The sequence below is a fragment of the Nothobranchius furzeri genome, chromosome 2 (assembly GCF_043380555.1).
Source record: "Nothobranchius furzeri strain GRZ-AD chromosome 2, NfurGRZ-RIMD1, whole genome shotgun sequence".
NCBI lineage: Eukaryota > Metazoa > Chordata > Actinopteri > Cyprinodontiformes > Nothobranchiidae > Nothobranchius > Nothobranchius furzeri.
Genome location: NC_091742.1, coordinates 77,524,866 through 77,544,638, shown reverse-complemented (window position 1 = coordinate 77,544,638; position 19,773 = coordinate 77,524,866). Strand labels below are relative to the sequence as shown.

General features: G+C 41.2%; 1 protein-coding gene across 2 annotated transcripts; it reads right to left on the bottom strand.

Annotated features, from left to right (window-relative positions):
- Nucleotides 1-334: 334 nt before the first annotated feature.
- Nucleotides 335-8,804, bottom strand: ccnb3 (cyclin B3). 2 transcript variants are annotated; one of them, XM_015946357.3, is made up of 12 exons: nucleotides 8,670-8,804; nucleotides 8,371-8,499; nucleotides 8,100-8,183; nucleotides 6,667-6,779; nucleotides 6,437-6,593; nucleotides 6,256-6,354; nucleotides 6,057-6,149; nucleotides 4,042-4,179; nucleotides 3,779-3,934; nucleotides 3,538-3,687; nucleotides 951-1,081; nucleotides 335-879 (listed from the first exon to the last, which is right to left on the bottom strand). In XM_015946357.3, the coding sequence occupies exons 2-12, from the start codon at nucleotides 8,452-8,454 to the stop codon at nucleotides 807-809; spliced, it is 1,278 nt and encodes a 425-aa protein (XP_015801843.3). In that variant the 5' UTR covers nucleotides 8,455-8,499; nucleotides 8,670-8,804; the 3' UTR covers nucleotides 335-806. The 2 variants fall into 2 exon arrangements, with proteins under 2 accessions (XP_015801843.3, XP_015801844.3); XM_015946358.3 differs by having other exon boundaries at nucleotides 8,371-8,493; nucleotides 8,670-8,775.
- Between the last annotated feature and the right edge of the window lie 10,969 nt (nucleotides 8,805-19,773).

Genomic DNA, 19,773 nt, shown 5'->3' with positions numbered 1-19,773 from the left:
CGGAATGCTTTACTATAGTAATTCCTAATTACTACCCTTAATACAATTGTTTTTGTACTCTATACTGCTGTAAGCAAAGCTCCTTAAATGTGTATCTTTATTTAATGGTTCAATGTGATATTCCTAAGGCTTTGTGGTCTAACATTAGAGCAGACATTCATTAGGTTAACGTACTTCATGGGCGAAAAATATTACCCAGATTCTGTCTCCTCAAACCACCGGTGCGGCTCACTAGATGTTGCACTACTGACCTCTAGTGGTAAAGGAGTCACATTCTGACATTTGCAGTAAAAGTTCAGACTCGCACTGAAATGAACTGCCATGACACCAAGCATTAAAACTGGGGTCTTTATTTTAAGCTGACACATGACAGCCATTTTTTTCAAAGTAGCACAATGCCATCTTTGGTACAAATGGCATTATCATGATAAACCCTGTAGAAACATGGATACACGTGCAAATATTTAACAGCAAGAAAAGCTATAAAACTCTTGGGCCGGTACATCATTCATTAGTAAAATCAAGCTTTTAGAAATCTGAAGTCAATTTTAGGTTTTGTATCTTATACATACACACAGCTGAAGCTTACACATTACTAATGAATCGAGATCTCATAATAACTTGTAAAAAAAAAAAAAAGAAGAAATAACACAATGAAATGATTTTAAAAAGTCTTGAACATGTTAACAAATGCCCAACTTAAAACACGTTTTATTTCCAATACTCTGTGGAAGACGAACTGAGCTACACATATAAATATTAAACATATTAACAAAGTATTTACATTCCTCTACTTGTTGACCTCCTCACTGAGATGATAAAGCTTTCTCCAAGATGTCAACGTTAACCAGAGGCAGAGACCCAACTTCGAAGAATACCCTGAAAAATTTGACAAAATCATATGAGCCCACCCGTTTTGATTTTACTGAGTGTTTATTGTGCAGACTTACTTATGGGAGTACTTGTTCCTGACAGCTCTCAGTTTATCGTCGGGCGGAGCTAAAAGCAGCGAGTGGAGCCGTCTGACGACGGGTGCCAAGTCTGACGTCTGATAGCCAGAGTGGAACTGCAGGATGGGACACTGTGGGGTACAAGTATGGGGTTGGTTTCAACAGCTGGTCGAATAAAAAGATGTGCAAGTAAATTCAAACCGGCTCCAATTGTTCCTTTTTATACATCAAGATTATCAAATGTAAAATTAGCATTAGTGGAAAGATTATGTAGCAAGAATAGCAGTTGGTGTTAATTGTTGCTAAACTATATTAATTTAATGATTCAAAAATAAAGCAAAGCTGTGCACAACTTTTGAAAATGTTAAGGCCTTAGCACCCTCCACATCGGCCTTCCATTATGTTAATGCTAAGTGTGACAGGGTGAGCATCCCGGTTGATCATGTGTCCTGGTTACGGGAATATCGATAATATCACTGCTGTTGTGGCGCATAACCAAATATTCTATAGATGTCTCAACACTGACCAGTGTAAAAAAGGTGACCACATTGCCTCTGCTTCACTCCCAAAGTCCCTTCTTCATTTCCAAACCTAATCAAAGTTTTTTTCTAGACACAAACTATTGATTATGGGAGTAAGATGGCGCTTGCGCTGGTGCACGCAGCGAGCTGCTCGTCCTCTTCACGCAATGGACCCTTGTGTTTTATTGGTTTTTATGCATTTTTATTGTTTCTGATGCTTTTTTTGAATGGTGTGGCTTCTCCGGTCCAGTTTCTTTCACCTGAGACGCCTTGAAAAAAATCAAGCCCATGCTGTCGAGAGCCCACCTGGAGCGGGTACTGCACGCTTTTGTAATTTCTAGGCTTGACTACTGCAGCTCTCTCTATGCAGGGTTGTGTCAGTCATCACTGCGTCGCCTACAGGTAGTGCAGAACAGCGCAGCCAGGTTCCTGACTGGGACCAGGAAATGGGACCACATCAGTCCAGTTCTGGCCTCCCTGCACTGGCTTCCGGTTTGCTATCGTTCACACTTTAAAATCCTCGTCTTTGTTTTTAATTTCTTCCAGGGTGGTGCTCCCCCCTATCTAGCCACACTCCTGAACAGACATTCCCCATCACGCGCTCTGTGCTCCTCTGACCAAGGCCTGCTCGCTGTCCCTCGGTCTAGGTGTCGTACCCGTGGGGACCGGGCTTTCTCAGTCCTAGCACCGTTACTCTAGAATGAGCTGCCACCCTCAGTTAGGCTGTCCCCATCTCTGCCAGTCTTTAAGAGTCGCCTAAAAACCCACCTCCTCCGCTTGGCATTCCCTGAACCTGTTTGAGGTCGGCCCTCCTTTTCTGTTTTTATTTCCCTGTTTTCATTGGTCTCTTTATCTCTTGTTTTACTCATTTGTTTCTACCGTAATGTTTTACCTTTTTTGCATTATCTGAATTGCTTTTATTATCTATTTATTCATCGTGTTTAAGATTTCTTATGTACTGTGTTCAGCACCTTGGGCTTCCCGACAGGGTCGCGGAAGGCGCTTTATAAATAAAGCTTTGACTGATTGATTAGGTTGTTAGAGAGCAGTTTATAATAAAGGTCAAAACAGTTTAAGCTGGCTCTCTTATGAAGAAAACAGTTCTTGGAAACAACTTTAAAAGTTTTGTAAACAATAACCATCCAGATAATTATGCGTATTTAAACGTTAACACATGATTTTAGAGAAACAGAGAGAGAGACATTGTGACACGTTGGCTTGTTTGAGTTATCGTGGCCATCAGAAGAATTCTAACCATTTTTTAAAAGAAGTTGAATTTAAGTCAACCAAAGTGCACAACTCAGCACTCGCGCTGATGAAGCATAAACCAAGATTTAGAAATCAGCCAGAACCTTCTCCTATGTGGGAGGAGTCTCTCTCTCTCCCTCCCTCCCTCCCTCCCACATTCACCTACGGTGCCATTATCATGGGCTCTAGCAGCAGTGTGTGTGGGAACATAAAACAGGGAAAATAACCTGAGCATCCAGCTCTGTCAGCTGTGGAGTTGGGCTTGGCTCTGGACGGTACACCCCACCCCCCTCCCCGGGCTGGCTGTTGCCGCCACCATAACACAGGGAAAGAGGGGTTTGGGGGGGGGGGGGGGGGGGGGTACCGTGATGTTTGAAATCACTATTTTGGTCCAAAAACGATAGACCGCTCATCCCCACCTGGGAGTGTCTGGTCTAAGTCTTCTGATTAAATCCAGTCAGTGAAGATTACAAAATCATCTTGCTTTTAGCTTTACAACATATCGTATAGTCTCCTCTGTATTGGGACATATCACCATCTCATCACCAGATTGTTGCCAATACACACCTCTACAACCTAGCCAAGGACTTTTAACAGAACTTGTTACATAACTCGACGTTCCTGGAATAAAGAACCTTTCATCTGACATTAAAGTAAGACTCAACTTGTTCTCTAGTTTCTATCTTCATGCAGAATGCCAACATTCACTATGGCGTCCTATGTCTTCAGTAGCAGCTCCCTGTACACCCCCCACCCCATGTCTGTGACCGCTGTACGGCTCAGTTAGAGTCATGTGATTATAAGCAACAGTCACTTGCCCATCCACCCAAGTCTTTGGTGACCAGCGCCATCAGCAGGCAGGCCGAGGCCAGCAGCGATCCTCTGACTGACACCAGGTCCATCTCCATCAGGCTGATCTCGCAGTAGAACCGAGCCAGAGTCAGCGTGTCCATGCCGGCACTCGCACACTGCAGAGTCAGAGGAGACGAACATCTGCTGTAAAAGCCCACAATGTTCTCAGCAGGTTCCAGTCACGTCACGCCTGGGAGTTAAACACACCTTGGCATAGCGTCTGAGGAACCGGTAGGGGATGGGAATGTTGATGTCGAACGACAGCGTCTTCAGAATGTTGGCCTCCATGGCGATGAGCTCCTCCCTCGTGTACGCGTCATCACAGATATAAAGGAAGTCCTCGGCAAAAGGAGGGGAGATCTCCTAACAGAATTTAGCAGAGGAACGTGTTATTAGACAGAGCGAGTGCCGAGCTCCTCTAGCCAGAACACCTTCAGCTGTTTTAGGACTCCAACGTTTGTGCTTTTCACCTCAAACTTGCAGGCGATGAGCATGGTGGTGGAGCCGACGAGCTGCAGCATCTCCTTGTGGACGGGCGTCTTAGACAGGAAGTGGTCCGTCATCTTAACGGCCAAGTAGAGGGTCTCATGATACAGCTCAAAGTTCTCCTGTAGGACCACAAAAACAAGTAATCACCATTCAATTTCTACTTATTTGCAGAGTTTTATTTAAATGGAACCGAAACTTATTAGGGCTGAAACGATTCCTCGAGTACCTCGAATAATTCGAGTACAAAAAATCCTCGAGTCAAATTATCTGCCTCGAGGATTCGTTTAATTCATGTTTAATTAATTCATGGCTTTGCAATCGCCCGGGGTCATGTTTCACCCGGACCGAAATAAGTGACGCACATGCCCACTGGACTGAATGCACACGCGAGTAGCGAACGTAACTTAACTTTCTCTTAAGCCATGGCGGACAACGTGGACCTCGGTGGAGTGCGAAAAAGACAGAAAATGTCAAAGTTTTGGGACCACTTTTCACGTCGTAAGGTGGAAAACGTAGTCCAGTATAAATACTGTAAAATGGATTTAGCCTACCACAACACCACATCCTCCATGCTGCAGCACATATAAATGTCACTTCTGCAAGCGGACTCGGAGCCTCTACAAGTTAATGCATTTTAGCCTGTATTTCTATATATTCTGCGGACACTGTGCCACTTTTTCATTTGTAGTACTCGGTAGTACTTGGTTTCAGCTCACACCATACATCTGGTAGCAACACGTCGGACATAAAATGTGCTAAAAAATAGCAGTTTTTACACAATATGTCGGACTTTTTATTGTGTTGTTATTGACATTTGTTGTCCCTACGGATTGCTGCAGGAGGACACGGGTATTTATGAGAGTGGTGGAGGAAAACGAAAGAAAGTAAATAAATGTTTTGTGATCAGTATAATTTGACATAACCACGGCAAACATGCTTTCTCGACAATCCTTGTTATTGTGTGAGAAAAAAAAGTGTAGAAATTAAAACGGATGTGTGTTAATAGGGAAACAGCTGGCGAGATGTTTGCGCATGCGCCGTGAGCGGTTCTGGTTCTGTTTGGGCCGCAGCCGCTCGCAGCGCTACTTCAACAGTTATCCTCTGGCTTGCAGGTTAGCAGATTCACGAGGGGAAAATCGGCTCAGGTTGTATACTTATTTTTTGCACAGGCATTTGTTTACTGTGAAGTAAAGTTGAAGTGCTGAAGTTTTGAAAACTAATTTTGAATAAAACTTGAAGAATAACTGGCAATTGCATGCTCATTTTAAGAGGTCTTTCATAATTATAACATGCTATTTGATATAATGGTTTAAAAACACAAAAGGGTAATTTATTAGAGTACTCGATTAATCGAAAAAAAGATTCGATAGAGTACTCGATTACAAAAATATTCGATAGCTGCAGCCCTAAAACTTATTACTATTCGATTTGAAAATGTGCTTTGGTGTTGCACAGCTTAGGAGCACGAAGCAGAAGACACCGTAGGAGGATAAAACAAACACCTCATCACCAGAGCCTTTTCTGGGGGTAATGTTTTAGTCCAGGGTGTCCCCCAGCACTTTATAAGCCTGGCGGGCCGCCAGGCTTTGCTTGCCCACCCGCCAGGCTAAGCAACATGCCCCGCCCCCCACCCCGAGCCTACTGTGTCCGCTGACACGAACGGCGCAGCTGATACTGGTGAAAAACAGCAGCAGAACGTGTGCAACCCCCCCTCCACACACACACACAGAGAAGCGCTGCGGGACTCCCCCCCCCCCCCCCCCCAGTCCATCGTGAAGCACATTTATATTTCCACTTACTCCTGCTTGAGTATCGGCAAGGAGAAGGACAATACGATATTACAGGTTGAACTGAAATAATTAGAATATGGTACAAAAGTCCATTTAGTCCAGTAATCCAGCTTAGACTGAGACACCATCTAAAGGCTCAGAAACCCTTTGCAGGTCTTCTGGATGCATTAGCTGATTAGAGTGTGACACTTTGAGCCTGGACCAACCTGCACTTCGACCAGCCAGTCAACCAGGATCGCCCTCATCTCTGGGTTCAGACTGGGCTGCCTGGGCATGTAGTTGGTCAGGATGAACTTCTCCTGAGCCGGAGCGGAGATAAGAACAGAAGGGTGACCTTTACATCCTGCATTATTCTCCAAAGTGGCCTTTTCATTAGCCACAAACAGCTTCCATAAAAACACTCACCTCCCTCTGTTTTAGGTAATCAAAGATGTCCTTTGCGTACTCTGGACAAATGTAGATGTCCTCAGAGTTCTCAGAGTCGATGTCAAACTCCTTTGGGATCTAACCCCGTGGAACAAAATGTGATTAGGTGAAAGAAATGCGGGTGACATCCCACCACTCCTGCACAGGCGTGTTCTCTCACATGCTGCTTCTTAAGGTGCACTGGCGTGTCCGGAACAGCAGGGGGCACCTTGTCCACCAGCTCTTCCACTGGAGCTGGAACCTCCCATTGCTTCTCTTCCTCTACATCAGTCTTCTCCTTCTCAGAGGTCGTTCCCTCTGAGCTCACAGAGGACGACCTGCAGGAGGAGAGCAGTCGGGAGTTTAAAAACTTAACAAAGACAACGGAGTATAGAATTAACAATGGTTTACTTTAGCGAGTTTGCTCGATTCTTTGCAGGAACGGACTTGGAGGTGGTCTTCTTCACCACCTTCTTTCCTGCTTCTTTCTTTCTCCCAGGAAAGCTTATCTGAACCTTATGAGCCTGGAGTTGAAGCAAGGGGGTCAAGATTATTCCAGATCACAGAAGGACAATAAAGTAGCTTATGTACAGCCTGATATCAAATACTAAAGTACGGAAAACAGCCTTGGGCGGTTTTTAGGAATTTTAGTGATTGTGAATTATTGTAATCTTAAACCAACTTCTAAAACATCAAAGTTCATAGAAAAAGTTTTGGATAAACTTGTGTACTATTAGTTACACCAGCATGTGACCGGCTGACAGTAGTGTAAAGTGCTTTGGGAGTCCATTTACATAGAATTCAATGGTTATATGCCTTAAAAAACAGTGGTGAAGCACTTTCAAGTAGAGCCCTGCAATGGGCACAAATCTTGTGGAAGCAGGTAGTTTTTAGGTTGCATTGGGAGGCAGCAGGTGAAAATAAATAAAAAATTAATTAATTAAAAAACACATACATATATATATAAAATTTATATACACACACACACACACACACACATATATATATATATATATATATATTTATATATATATATATATATATATATATATATATATATTTATATATATATATATAAATAATTATATATAGTCCCAAAATTGCTTATTGCTTAAACAAGGAGTGCAAATGGGGTAGCTAATGAAATTATGAATATGAAACTAAAGAAAATAGAATAATTAAATAAATCGATAACTTGTAATTGTTACCAACAACAAAGGTCTGTCATTGTCAGTCAGAGTGAGTGATCGGTGTATATAAACTTTACTTTTGTTGGCCCATGCGTGGGGGAGGAAGGAGCGAGCGGTAAAGGCCATAAATTCAGTAAAAGCAGGAATTTAATAGTCCACTGCAGGGCTCCACTTTCTACTTTAGATGTCCTCTTTCCCCTAGAATAACCATGCAATGCAAAACTGATGGAAACTAAACTTGGCAAGTGGGGGTAGCTAATGAAGTTATGCATGGAGAATGTGAAACTAGCTAACTAGCAGTTAGCTCATCAATCCACAACAGGAAACCAAGAAAGTTTTGGGGTAAAAAAGTTTTAAAATGTCCTTTTCCAGCGTTATTTATTTACTTAGGCCTGCATGATTCTAAGGTTAGATGGTGGCACAGAGCTGAAAAGGCGGCCTTAGTCCAAAGAAATGTTTTCTCATGAGCTGCTTGAAGGGAATGAGGTTCTGATCGTAGCTTTCTTCAAGAAAACACTAGAAAAGGTCCATCTGCCAGCTAGAAAATCCCTTCTTGCTTTAGCAAATATAAAATAGTGTAAAAAACGTGAAATCTTGATACTTATGTGGCAGTAGAGGCTGTTCAGTCACAACAAGACGCTCTTTAATCCTCACATTGGTTATGTCTATGAAAGCTGTCCTCTTCTTGGGGGCCCCGTGAGGAGGAGAGGAGGACCTCTTCACCTGAGCACCGTCTTCCTGCAACACCAGCCACAAATACAGGTAAACCGGTACAAAGCACGTGCAAAATAAATAAATAAATTAAAAAAAATAAATAAAAATAAAAAAACGGCACGCAACAATCAATTGCTGCTTCTTCTGCTTTATTTACATCATGAAAAGGTAGTTTTAGGAGTTAAAACAGTCGAAATGAGGGCAACTCTACCTGGTTTTCGGTCGCTGTTGCCTTCACGTTGGCCAGCTTGCTCCCAACGGGGACAGCACATTTCTTTCTCCTTGTTAAAGGCATGGCTCCTTCTCCTTAGCAGCGGAAACAACTCTCCACACTCTGTTCCTTGTTACAATAGACAAAAACAGAAACAAATGGCGCGAGAACTAAAAGTTAAAAGGCGTAATCAAAAGTTGATACAACATAAAAACATGTAAACGAACGGAGATCGGATGGAGTTTCCTCAAACAAATGCGCTTTGTGGACATCAAAAATAACTACATGCATTATCTTACCTTATTGCGCTCCTGTCTGGTGTAGTTTAGGGTTCATAAACGAAGAAAGCGCGTTATTTTTGCAGTAATATCACTGTTTCACTGGAGTTCCTCCGTTGTTGGAAGCGGAAACAAAAGTGATTTAAACCGAGGGTCTAAATCTCCTGCGCCTCGTTCTCATTGGTCGTAATTTGAGTGAGGAGACCAATCAGGGAGTCGCTAAGGATGCCATCTCTGAAGAGCGACGGTTTTAGGAAACGTTTTCGTCCGGTTTGCTAATGTGGGGCGGGGTGAAATAAGCTTTATAAACAACGAGTAGAATCTGACGGACAAAATCCATTTTATTTTTCGTTTGGGCATGATTTTAATAATATAAGCACAAAGTCTTATTTATCTAAGCAAATTTATTGCTAAATTAAACAACTGAACGTTGGCCCCGCCCACCTGAATGCTGACAACTTTCCAGCAAACAATGACGGGAAGAGGCAATTGAAGTTTCAAATTTTCTGACAACCAATAGAAATGTAAGCGTGGAAGGGCTTAGTTGTCTGTTTGGGATCTGCCTTTACAAAAGCACTCGAAGTTAGATTTCCCACTCGGAAAGTGAGAATGTTTTTCACTCTAGCTTCCAGCTCCAACATGGCAGCTCCTTACAACAACAACAACAACAGTGAAATATGGTGGAAACAGGTTTATTTTAAAAGACACACAGCGCATCAGAAATCAATGCTACACCTTGTATTTTACATAAATATATGTGTGTTGATCTGATGTTGTATCCAACTACATCACTTATGCAAATATCTGATAGCAAACTGATGAGAACATTAACAGAATAAATGCCAGATTGATACATGGCATGCTGTAAATAGTAAAATATTCATAAACCTAATAGGAAAACAAACATTTTTACTGGATTCCCAATTTACATTAATTGGATTGACTCAATATCCCATTGTAGCAAGGAAAGAATCACCAGGAACTCCCTCCATGTAATGGGATTTAAAACATAGAGGGACTCATGTTTCTATCATTTTACAGTCTACAGTCCGAGCTATGGTATTAGAGGAGATAAAAATGTGATCTCTACATTACAACTCACTTTTTTCATTTTTCTACCACATCTGTGCTACTTGTTGATTCTGTCAAGTCTTCCAGCTTGTACACAGCACCAACAAACAACTCAGTGCTTTTAGATGATTCATCACTTTTTGAGTAGCACCAACTTGGCTTTTTGCCAATGGGTTGAATACAAAATTATGGGGAGAGAAATTCAGTGCTGCATCAGCAGCTCATGCATCAATGTGTGCTTGGCTGGTCCAGCTCACTGAACTCCATCGCGCAGTCGCTTTACTGAAATTACCCTTAGAATTGATTTAAATTTCAAAGTTGAGCACTGACACAAAGATAAGTGTTTCCTGAGGTTGAGAGGTAAAACAATGGCAGGTCTGCTGGGACTTAATCCAGAGTTAGTGCTGCATAAGTATGTGTAAGTAGCTCAAGATGGTAAATAAGGAATCATGAATACTCAGTTTTCAAACAAGAATTACATCCATAACTCTAAGAATTGAGGCCATAACACTTTTCAAAGTACTGAGTTTTAACTGAACTAGATAACCTTTCTAGAGACTGACCTATGTGGGGTTTTCTAATGCTGACATGTAGAGCCCCTGCCAGTTTTTTTTGGCCATCTTTAACGACTGATGTAGGTACCAGATGTGCTCAGAGTGCTAGGGACCTGTACCTGCTGATTACGCCACATAATGTCAGTGCCTCTCAGATAAACTACATGTCAACCTTTTTTTTTGACCAGCTATGCACTTAGTCATATAATTATCACCTGTTATGGAAATTTTAGATTTCATTGCTTTGATCCTGTTAACAAATGTCCTGAAGCATTCTCACACTCAGACACACCCACACACTGTTCTTCCTACACACACACACACACACACACACACACACACACACACACACACACACACACACACACACACACACACACACACACACACACACACACACACACACACACACACACACACACACACACACACTTGTCTCACTCATACACACACTGACTCTCTCTCACACAGTGACCTCACTCCCATTCTTATCTTTCTGCTTCAATAAAGTCTGTGACCAGATGTTCGGGGCATTTTGCCTCATGCATATGCCACAGTTATAACTGGTTGACTTGTTGTCTCATTGTCTCCTTTTCTCTTCGACTACAGGAAACGGGTTATTGACAAACATATTGATAACATCCCTAACATCACCCCTGGCTGTTTGTGTCTTTCCTACAACGTTCTTGGTCTTGTGTTGTGTGCCGGCCATTTGCTACTTAAAGTAGTGCCCCATTTAATAATAATCCTCCAAAACCTCTTTTTCTCATGTGAATAAATGAATTCAATTATTTAAATAATTTTAGTTATTTCTTTATTTTTGGCAGGCAGTCTATGAATATTTATTTGACCAAATATCGATAACAAAGATGTTTCTTCATAAAAGTCGTTCATGTTTCCTACAACAAAGAACTACAACCCACAAAAATGAAAACTCCGAGCAGGTCTGCTCACCTGAGAACACATTTACGTGCTAACATAACTCCCGTAATTTGTTCAGACCAACAAAAATGTTCTACATGCAGTGGCGGATTTAGCAATTTGGGGGCCCAAGGCAAACACAGACGTGGGACCCCCTCACACTAAATTTTCGACAATCTTATCTTTAACTGGATTTGCAAAACTCTCTCCTCTTCTGACATGAGTTATTTTCACTTTTTATTAGTCCTCTTTTTTTCCCTGTCTTTCTCTCCCTTTGAGTGCCTTCAATATTTGCTCTGCTTTCTTCTTCTTGTCAGTGCTCCTGTGCTTTTGCCTTTCTTTTTTTTCTTCTATTTTCCATTTTGGTCTGTTTTTCTTCCTTTAAACATTTACCATTGTCTGTCCTTTCTGCTTCCTTTTGATGTTTACATAGAAAGATAACGCCACAACTTACCAGTGTACTTCAGACCCAGCAACACACTCAGACAGAAACTGGTTCACCCAAAAGACAAAACACCTAAACACAAACTGAACAATGTGGTGTATGCTGTACAGTGCAGTGAGGAATGCCCAGACCTCTACATCGGAGAAACCAAACAGCCACTTCACAAGCTCATGGCACAACATAGAAGAGCCACCTCTACGGGACAGGACTCAGCAGTTCATTTGCATCTAAAGGACAAAGGTCACTCTTTCGATGATGCCAACGTTCACATTTTGGACAGAGAGGACAGATGGTTTGAAAGAGGAGTAAAGGAAGCCATTTATGTCCACTGTGAGCAACCATCTTTGAACAGAGGCGGTGATTTACGACACCAACTGTCTGCCTTCTATAATCCAGTTTTGAGATCTCTTCCCAAATGCCTCAACGCCCACGCATATCGTGGGCCATCTGACCTCAGGAATTCACATGATAGGGTGGGGCCAGGCTTCACAATGAGCTCACACGAAACTCTAGCTGAATAGGACCCACACCCACCCTCACACCTTGGCTCATGTGTTTATGTAGAAGATCATCATGGGGTCTTTTGTTCCCTCTTCGGGGGGAAACTCCCACTGGGTTTGAATCTGGGACTCTCCACCATTTGACCTTAGAACTGAAGAAGCCTCTTGGATGAGAGGTGAAACGTCTTCAAGCAACTCAAAGAAGTCCAGACGCCTTTCTTTCAAAGCTCCTTAAGCCGGGCGTACACTGTGCGACTTTTTCACTCGTAGCACTCAGCTTCAGCTCAAACTGTACGACTTCCTCGCAGAGCAGATCTCACGAGTCATGTGCTCACACTGCACGACCCAGTTCTCGGATGCGACCTGACTGCTCACACTGTACGTCTGGTAGCAACACGTCGGCCCTAAACATGTGCTAAAAATAGCCGTTTTTACTCAACACGTCAGACTTTTTTGTCTTGCCTGTTGTCCTTCGGGAGTGCTGCAGGAGGACACACAGGGATTTATGGGGGTTGGATGAGGAAAACGAAATAAAGAAAGTGAATCTGTGTTTTGTGATCAGTTTAATTTGACATGAACACGACAAACACGCTTTCTTGACAATCTTTGTGAGTAAAAAAAAAAGTGCAGAAACAAAAACGAACAGTGTGTGTTATTAGGGAAATAGCGAGCGACCGGCGTTGATGCAGGATTGCGCGCGCATGCGCCGTGAGCGGTTCTGATACTTCTTTGGATCGTAGCTGCTCGCAGCTGCTCGCAGCGCCGCTTCAACAGTGCGATACCCTCACGAGGGACGAGCGAAATATTAAACACACCAGAAGTCCCTGCGACCTCACGACTGCTGATCGGCGGCTGGTCACGTGGTGTTAATCGCCTCTCGTAACCCCCTGTACACTACACGACCGCTCGGCGCAAAACTCGCCCCGTTGTCGTGGCTTCTCGCACGACTGGAAAATCGGCTCAAAAAAGTGAAAAAGTCGCACAGTGTACGCCCGGCTTTAAAATACAATGACCTGGATGACTGAGAACCTTCACAGACACAACGCCACAATTGTGAGACCATTGACATATATATATATATATATATATATATATATATATATATATATATATATATATATATATATATATAACCTATCACTACATAAAGGTAATTTTCCTAAAACTATGAAGATAACAAAAGTGATCCCAATATTTAAAACTGGAAATAAGCATTCTATGGAAAACTATAGGCCAATAGCAATTATTCCACAATTTTCAAAAATACTCGAGAAATTATTTGTGAACCAGCTAGACGTATATATTACTAAAAATAAATTATTAAGTGACAGTCAATATGGATTTAGAAAAAACAGAACTACTACCTATGCGATAATGCAGATGGTAGAAGAAATAGCCCAAGCAAGTGAAAGCGAAGAACTCTCTATTAGCATATTTGTTGATTTAAAGAGCAAGTCATCCCCTACCAGAGTCTAACTCAACTCCCACTTCATGTTTGAAAAATGCAACAAATGCTGTTGCCAGGCAGACCGAGAAGGCGGAGCCGCTAACAAATACACACACACTCAGGCTCACAACAGCATTGTGACATCATAATGTACCAGTTTACATCATAGCATACCTCTCAGCCAATAGCGGTGGCAGATTTAAATTAAAATACAGTGCAGAGTTTTTACCTGACAACGGCACAACACTGCCAGTTTTAGGCAGAATATTTAAATTTTAACTAAGATGCACTGAAGTGCTATATTATTGACGACACGTGTCTGCAGCACGATTAGACACTCGTTTATTTAGTTTATCAGCAAAAAAAAGTTTATTTGGGGGTGACTTGCTCTTTAAAGAAGGCTTTTGACACTATTGACCACAGGAGATTATTGAAAAAGATGGAAAATTATGGCCTACGTCGAGGTATAGCGAAGTCCTGGATAGAGAGTTACTTAAAAGACAGACAACAGTATGTAAAAATTAAAGATATAAAATCTGGATTTAGAGAAATAAGTTGTGGAGTTCCACAAGGGTCAGTAATAGGACTTATATTATTTACTTTATATATAAATGACATATGTAATGTGACAGATGTTTTCAAATTTATAATGTTTGCAGATGATACAAATTTTGTTTGTTCAGGTAAAGATGTAAAAGGACTTTTAAAGAAGGCCGCAAAAGAGTTAACTATCCTCAAATCTAGGTTTGATGTAAATAAACTATCACTGAATATTAAAAATACTAAATTTATGATTTTTGGAAATAAGAAGGTAAAAAATGGGGACTTTAAATTAACAATTTCAGATACTGAAATTGAAAGAGTGTCTGAAATAAAATTTCTTGGTGTTGTGATTGACTCTAACTTATCTTGGAAGCATCATTTAAATTATATAAAAGGAAAAATTGCCAAATCTTTGGGTCTATTATATAAACTGAAGGACATACTAAACCATAAGGCCTTACGTCTAATATACTGTTCACTAATACAACCATACATGGCATATTGTATAGAAATATGGGGTTCAACTTTTAAAACATATACACATGAAATAAAAATTATACAAAAGAAATCTATTCGAGTTATAAACAGGAGCAATTATTATGCTCATACTGACCCATTGTTTTCAAAATCACAGATTATGAAATTAGAAGATCTATATTATTATAAAATAATGCAATTTATGTTTAGAGTAAAATTAACGGCTCTGCCAGAAAATACACTAATGTTTTTTGCAAAGAGGGAAAGTAAATATGATTTAAGAGGTGTATGTATGTTTGTTCTACAAAAAGCCAAAAGAGGCATGAAAAGGAGCTGTATCTCTGTAATGGGAGTAGAATTTTGGAATGAGGCTACAATAGAATTAAAATTAGCAACGTCTCTTTCAGTTCTTAAAAAAACTTATCAATAAAAATATTTTTGAAGAGTATTAATTTGATGTTGATGGATGGATTTGTGTTTTATTTTTATTTGGGTTGTTGGTTCATTGCGGGAAATTGAAAAATTGTTTTGTAAGTAGGTTAGGTAATTATATAAGCTATTGCTTCTGCCTAAACCTATTCAGTCATGAGATACCAAATGGACACCATATACAAATGAATGCATATGTTAGTGAGAAATGGTATTTGTATCTATTTGTATGACATTGTACACATTATCTTATGATGATTGACTGAATAAATTGATCATTCATTCATTCATTCATTCATTCATTCATTCATTCATTCATGCTTTCATTCACTTTTGGAAGTGAAGATAAAAGCCTTTTAAAAGCAAGCTGCTTCTTTCTCTCTGAACATCTTAGGTGTGTACTTGCTGTGTCGTATTTCGAACTCCATGCTGTTCTTTCTTAAAACACAGTACAGTGTTGTTACCTGTTTTCCCGCACTACGTTTCGTCTGCGGCTGCAGACTTCCTCAGGCTGACGCTGATGGTGGCATCACTTCCTTCTCCTTTATCCGCGGGCAGCAGAGGACGTTGTCGCCCTCTGCTTCCTGCCGACGGAAATGCAGACTGTACTGCGCGATGCTGTAGTCAAAGATGGCCTTCTAAAGAAGTCAGCCGTAACAGATCACTGCACAAGAGAAAACCATATAATGGACTGGGACAACACACGGATCATAAACGCCGAACAACAAAAATACAAAAGATGGATAAAAGAAGCAATCGAGAAGGAGACGTGGATGTGGGACCATGAACAGGGACGATGGAGTTTACACGTTAGACCGCGCATGGGACTGCATCGTCGGAAAGGGGAGAGCGGGCAGCAGAGGGCGACAACGTCCTCTGCTGCCCGCGGATAAACGGAGAATGAAGTGACGCCACCATCAGCGTCAGCCTGAGGAAGTCTGCAGCCGCAGACGAAACGTAGCGGGAAAACAGGTAACAAAACTGTTCTGTGTTTTAAGAAAGAACTACAGCATGGTGCTTCTTTCTCTTATTGGAGCCACTAGAATAACTCCATTTCATGCTTAATGTTTTGACTACTGCTTTGAGTTTGTTATGAACCCTCCCGCCTCTCTTCATCTTTTTCTGCTTTCTCTTCTTCTTCTTCTTATTTGTGGTCTTATGGCACTTGGCAAACAACAATTTGGTGCATTACTGCCACCAACTGGATTAGAGTGCAATGACTACCAATCAATTCCTGTTTGTGCATTGGCGTCTTAAAGGAATAGTCCATTGTGGCATTAACAGAGGGGTGCCAGCAGTCAGGGCTTGGGGGCCCCCAACATAAGGGGGCCCCAGGCAGCCGCCGACCTATGCCTAATGGTAAAACTGCCACTGTCTACATCAATGTGGCATCGTCCTAACCTGACCTGCCAGAATTCAGAGAACTAGTCTGGTTACTCATAGGCAGAGAGGCACATGAGGGGTGGGACTAGGCAGCTCAAAAATAACCAATCAGAAAAAAGACGGAAATGCCGATTGTACTGCGCAATACTGTAGTCAAAGATGGCCTCTGGCGAAGGCGCAAACATCCTTTTTTAGAAAAAAGCACTTTAGCGCTTCTACTCGTTGTGGTTTCAAATACATTCAAGTCATTTAGAACAGAGGAAAGAGCCGCAGCAAACTCCGCTTCGGACACCATCTTTGCTCTTAATGAGAAACTCCACAGACAATATATATGTCTGTGAGAGACTCAGCGTTGTGGTGTGTGGCTGCACAGCGCTGACTGGCTCAGTTAGAACTGTCAGGGGGTGGGGTTATTTGAATAGGAGAGTTCCCAGACCCGATGCTTCACATAAGAAGATGATTTTTTATACAGCACCTCTCGAGATAAAAATCACGAGGCGCTTCATAAAAACAAAAAAAAATTCAAGTATAAAAAGATTTTTTAAATGATTAAAAATATGTTTAAAAGGAGAAAAGAAAACAAATATCAGGAAAGGGAGAGAGAAAATTAATAGGAAAGAGGAAAATCAATGGATCCCGGGAAAGGCGGAATAAGAGCAGAATTCGGAGAGGGCGGTAATGAAGGTCACACCAAGGTGAGTTTTCAGCTGCTTTTTAAAGGAAACCACTGAGTTCACCGATCTTAGGCTCAGGGGGAGAGAGGTCCAGAGTCTGGGGCCACAGCAGCAAATGATCTGTCACCTTTGGTCTTTAGCCTGGTGCGCTGAGTCTGCACAACCAGTAGGTTGGAAGCATATGGAAAGCATGTGGCTGGTTGGTCAGGCTAGCAACGTCCAACCAATCTTGTAGTGTTACGTAATCAACAGGTGCTGGCTCCTGAGCCAGTCTGGTATCCTTAGCACATATGGTATGTACACTGATATAAATGTTTCTACGCTAAAGCAGCGGATGTACCACATTTTGAACCTAATCAGTTTTGGAACTCTGAACCAACTCTTGAATCTTCATTCTGTGCACTGAAAAACATTAACATCAAACGTTAACCAAAGTCAATCAAACAAATCAATAAACTGACCACGTTTTAAATATAAAACAGGTGAATAAAAACAAATGCACTGTCTAGAACCTGGGACTCACTTCTCAGGACTACACTCAGCTCACATGGGCGTGGTTGTCAATGCGGACCTGTCAGATCTGAGCGCACCTCTCCCACATAGCGCATACCCGAAATACACTGCGCCGTCTCCCCAATAGATGACAGCTTGTGAGGAAGGCTTCAAGGAAAAAGCTGAAACCGTCAGGTAAAAGCAAAGATCTCTTTCTGTTTTCCAACATACACCCTTGTCTGTTAAAGAGGAAATTTTCATCCTTACTAAATGAAAATAAATGTCAGTAGATTCGTTAAGCAGGTGTTTTTCAGGAATTTAAGTACATTTGGCAGCAGCACTAGGCTGCCTGCTTGTGTGCCTGACTTTAATTTGGCTATACTAAAGAGGTATTTCCTGATACGGCTTTATTACAAAAAACGCAAAAGTTGACCCAATATATCGGTCGACAGATGTATCGATATACTGATGTATCGATCAATATATCGATATATTGGTCAGCCGATATATTGGTCTATCCCTACCTCCCATTACTTGGAAACGTAACCAGTCACATTATTAAAGGCACCATTCCCTCTTTCTAAACAGGCAAACATTCCACAGGTTTTGCTTCATTCCAGCTCAAAGCACACAGACATGCTTAAGAAGAAAAACCTTGGCGTCTTCCATTTATTTGCTTCCCATTTTCTCCGTCTAATTGAATATTTCAAAGCAGCTCAAAGGCTTGCCGTTCACCCAGTAAAATCTGGACTCAGTTTAAGTCCACAGAGAGATATCATCACACACAGTCCACTTCCTTAATCCCCCACCCACACCAGTGGGCTGCCTGGGCCAAAAAGCACAAATGCTGCTTTTCCAGCTTTTATCGCTCCTTTGGTTGAAGCTGCTAGGACATCCAAACAGGTGGGTGGGGGCACTTGGAGCTGAAGTCGAAGTTCAAGGAGAGTTATGCTAAATCAGCCAGGCTGAACAATTTCATCAACAGTATCTCCTGTTTCATCTTCATCTCACTCTTACAGAAGGAAAAATAATTCCTCCATGCTAACCAACGATTACACAGCTAGTTTTGTTTATTGTGGCTTTAGAGTTTCAACATTCTCACAAAAAACATTTAAAAAAAATCTGCAAAGTATGAAGTTTAACATCTCAAAAGTACACACGGCACTTAATGAGCTGGAACTGAACAGGTAATCGACAACCAATAATTAATTCAATATACATCCTTTTGAGGGTCAAGCTTGGCAGATTTGACCAATTTCTGCTTTATCTTTAAACAACAATAGATGAGAGGTAATGTTAGTTGCTTTCAGTATTTAAAGCACACTAAACTACCAAAAGCTGCCACTAGAGGGCAGCACACTTTAGGGAGTTTGTTGCTCTTTAGCATTTTCTCCTAAACTTAAAGATTCTACTAGACACAGTACAACATCTGAACCACTGACATCAGATTAATTCATTTTGTACCCTAGAGTGGATTTTTTTGAGAGAAAATAATTTTGCTTTGACATTTCAGCAGTCAGGTGATCTTTACTTTTTTAAAATGACCACAAAACATTTGCATGATCATGTTTGCACTTCTGTTTTTTTTTTTGCAGTCAATCATGACTAAAAAAAGAAATGTTTTTCATATGTTGAAGCACACGTTGAAATATATCCAATCTTTATTGGTTTCTGCCTCTTTAGCATGGTTAGTATCAAATATTTATCCACTGGGTGATGAATTTAAGTTTTACAGGCAGCAACTGCAAATTATGTTTATTATATTACCAAACCTTTTACTGTCCCGTTTATTAGGTACACCTGTTCAATTAGTCAGTCAGATGGCACTATTTAGGTATCTAGACAAGGCGAAGACGACCTTCTAGAGTTCTAACCAGGCATCAGAAAAAAGGAGGAAGAGGAGTTACTGGGTTTTGTGAGGTTGATGGTGCCAGACAGGCTGGTCTGAGCTTCGGCTCTACTGGAATTTTCATCCAAAACCATCTCCATGGTGTTTAATTGATAATACATTTTTTTTTCTATCTATTCTTACTCTCATTTCATCCCCCTTTTAATTGTTTTTGACTCCTACAAGTAGAAATAATCAAGCCCACAGATTCGTTTTAAGCTGCCTTGTCACTGCCTCATTTTCATCAGTAATGTAAACTTCTGCAGTAGACTCCACCCACACACTAAAATACATACAGGAA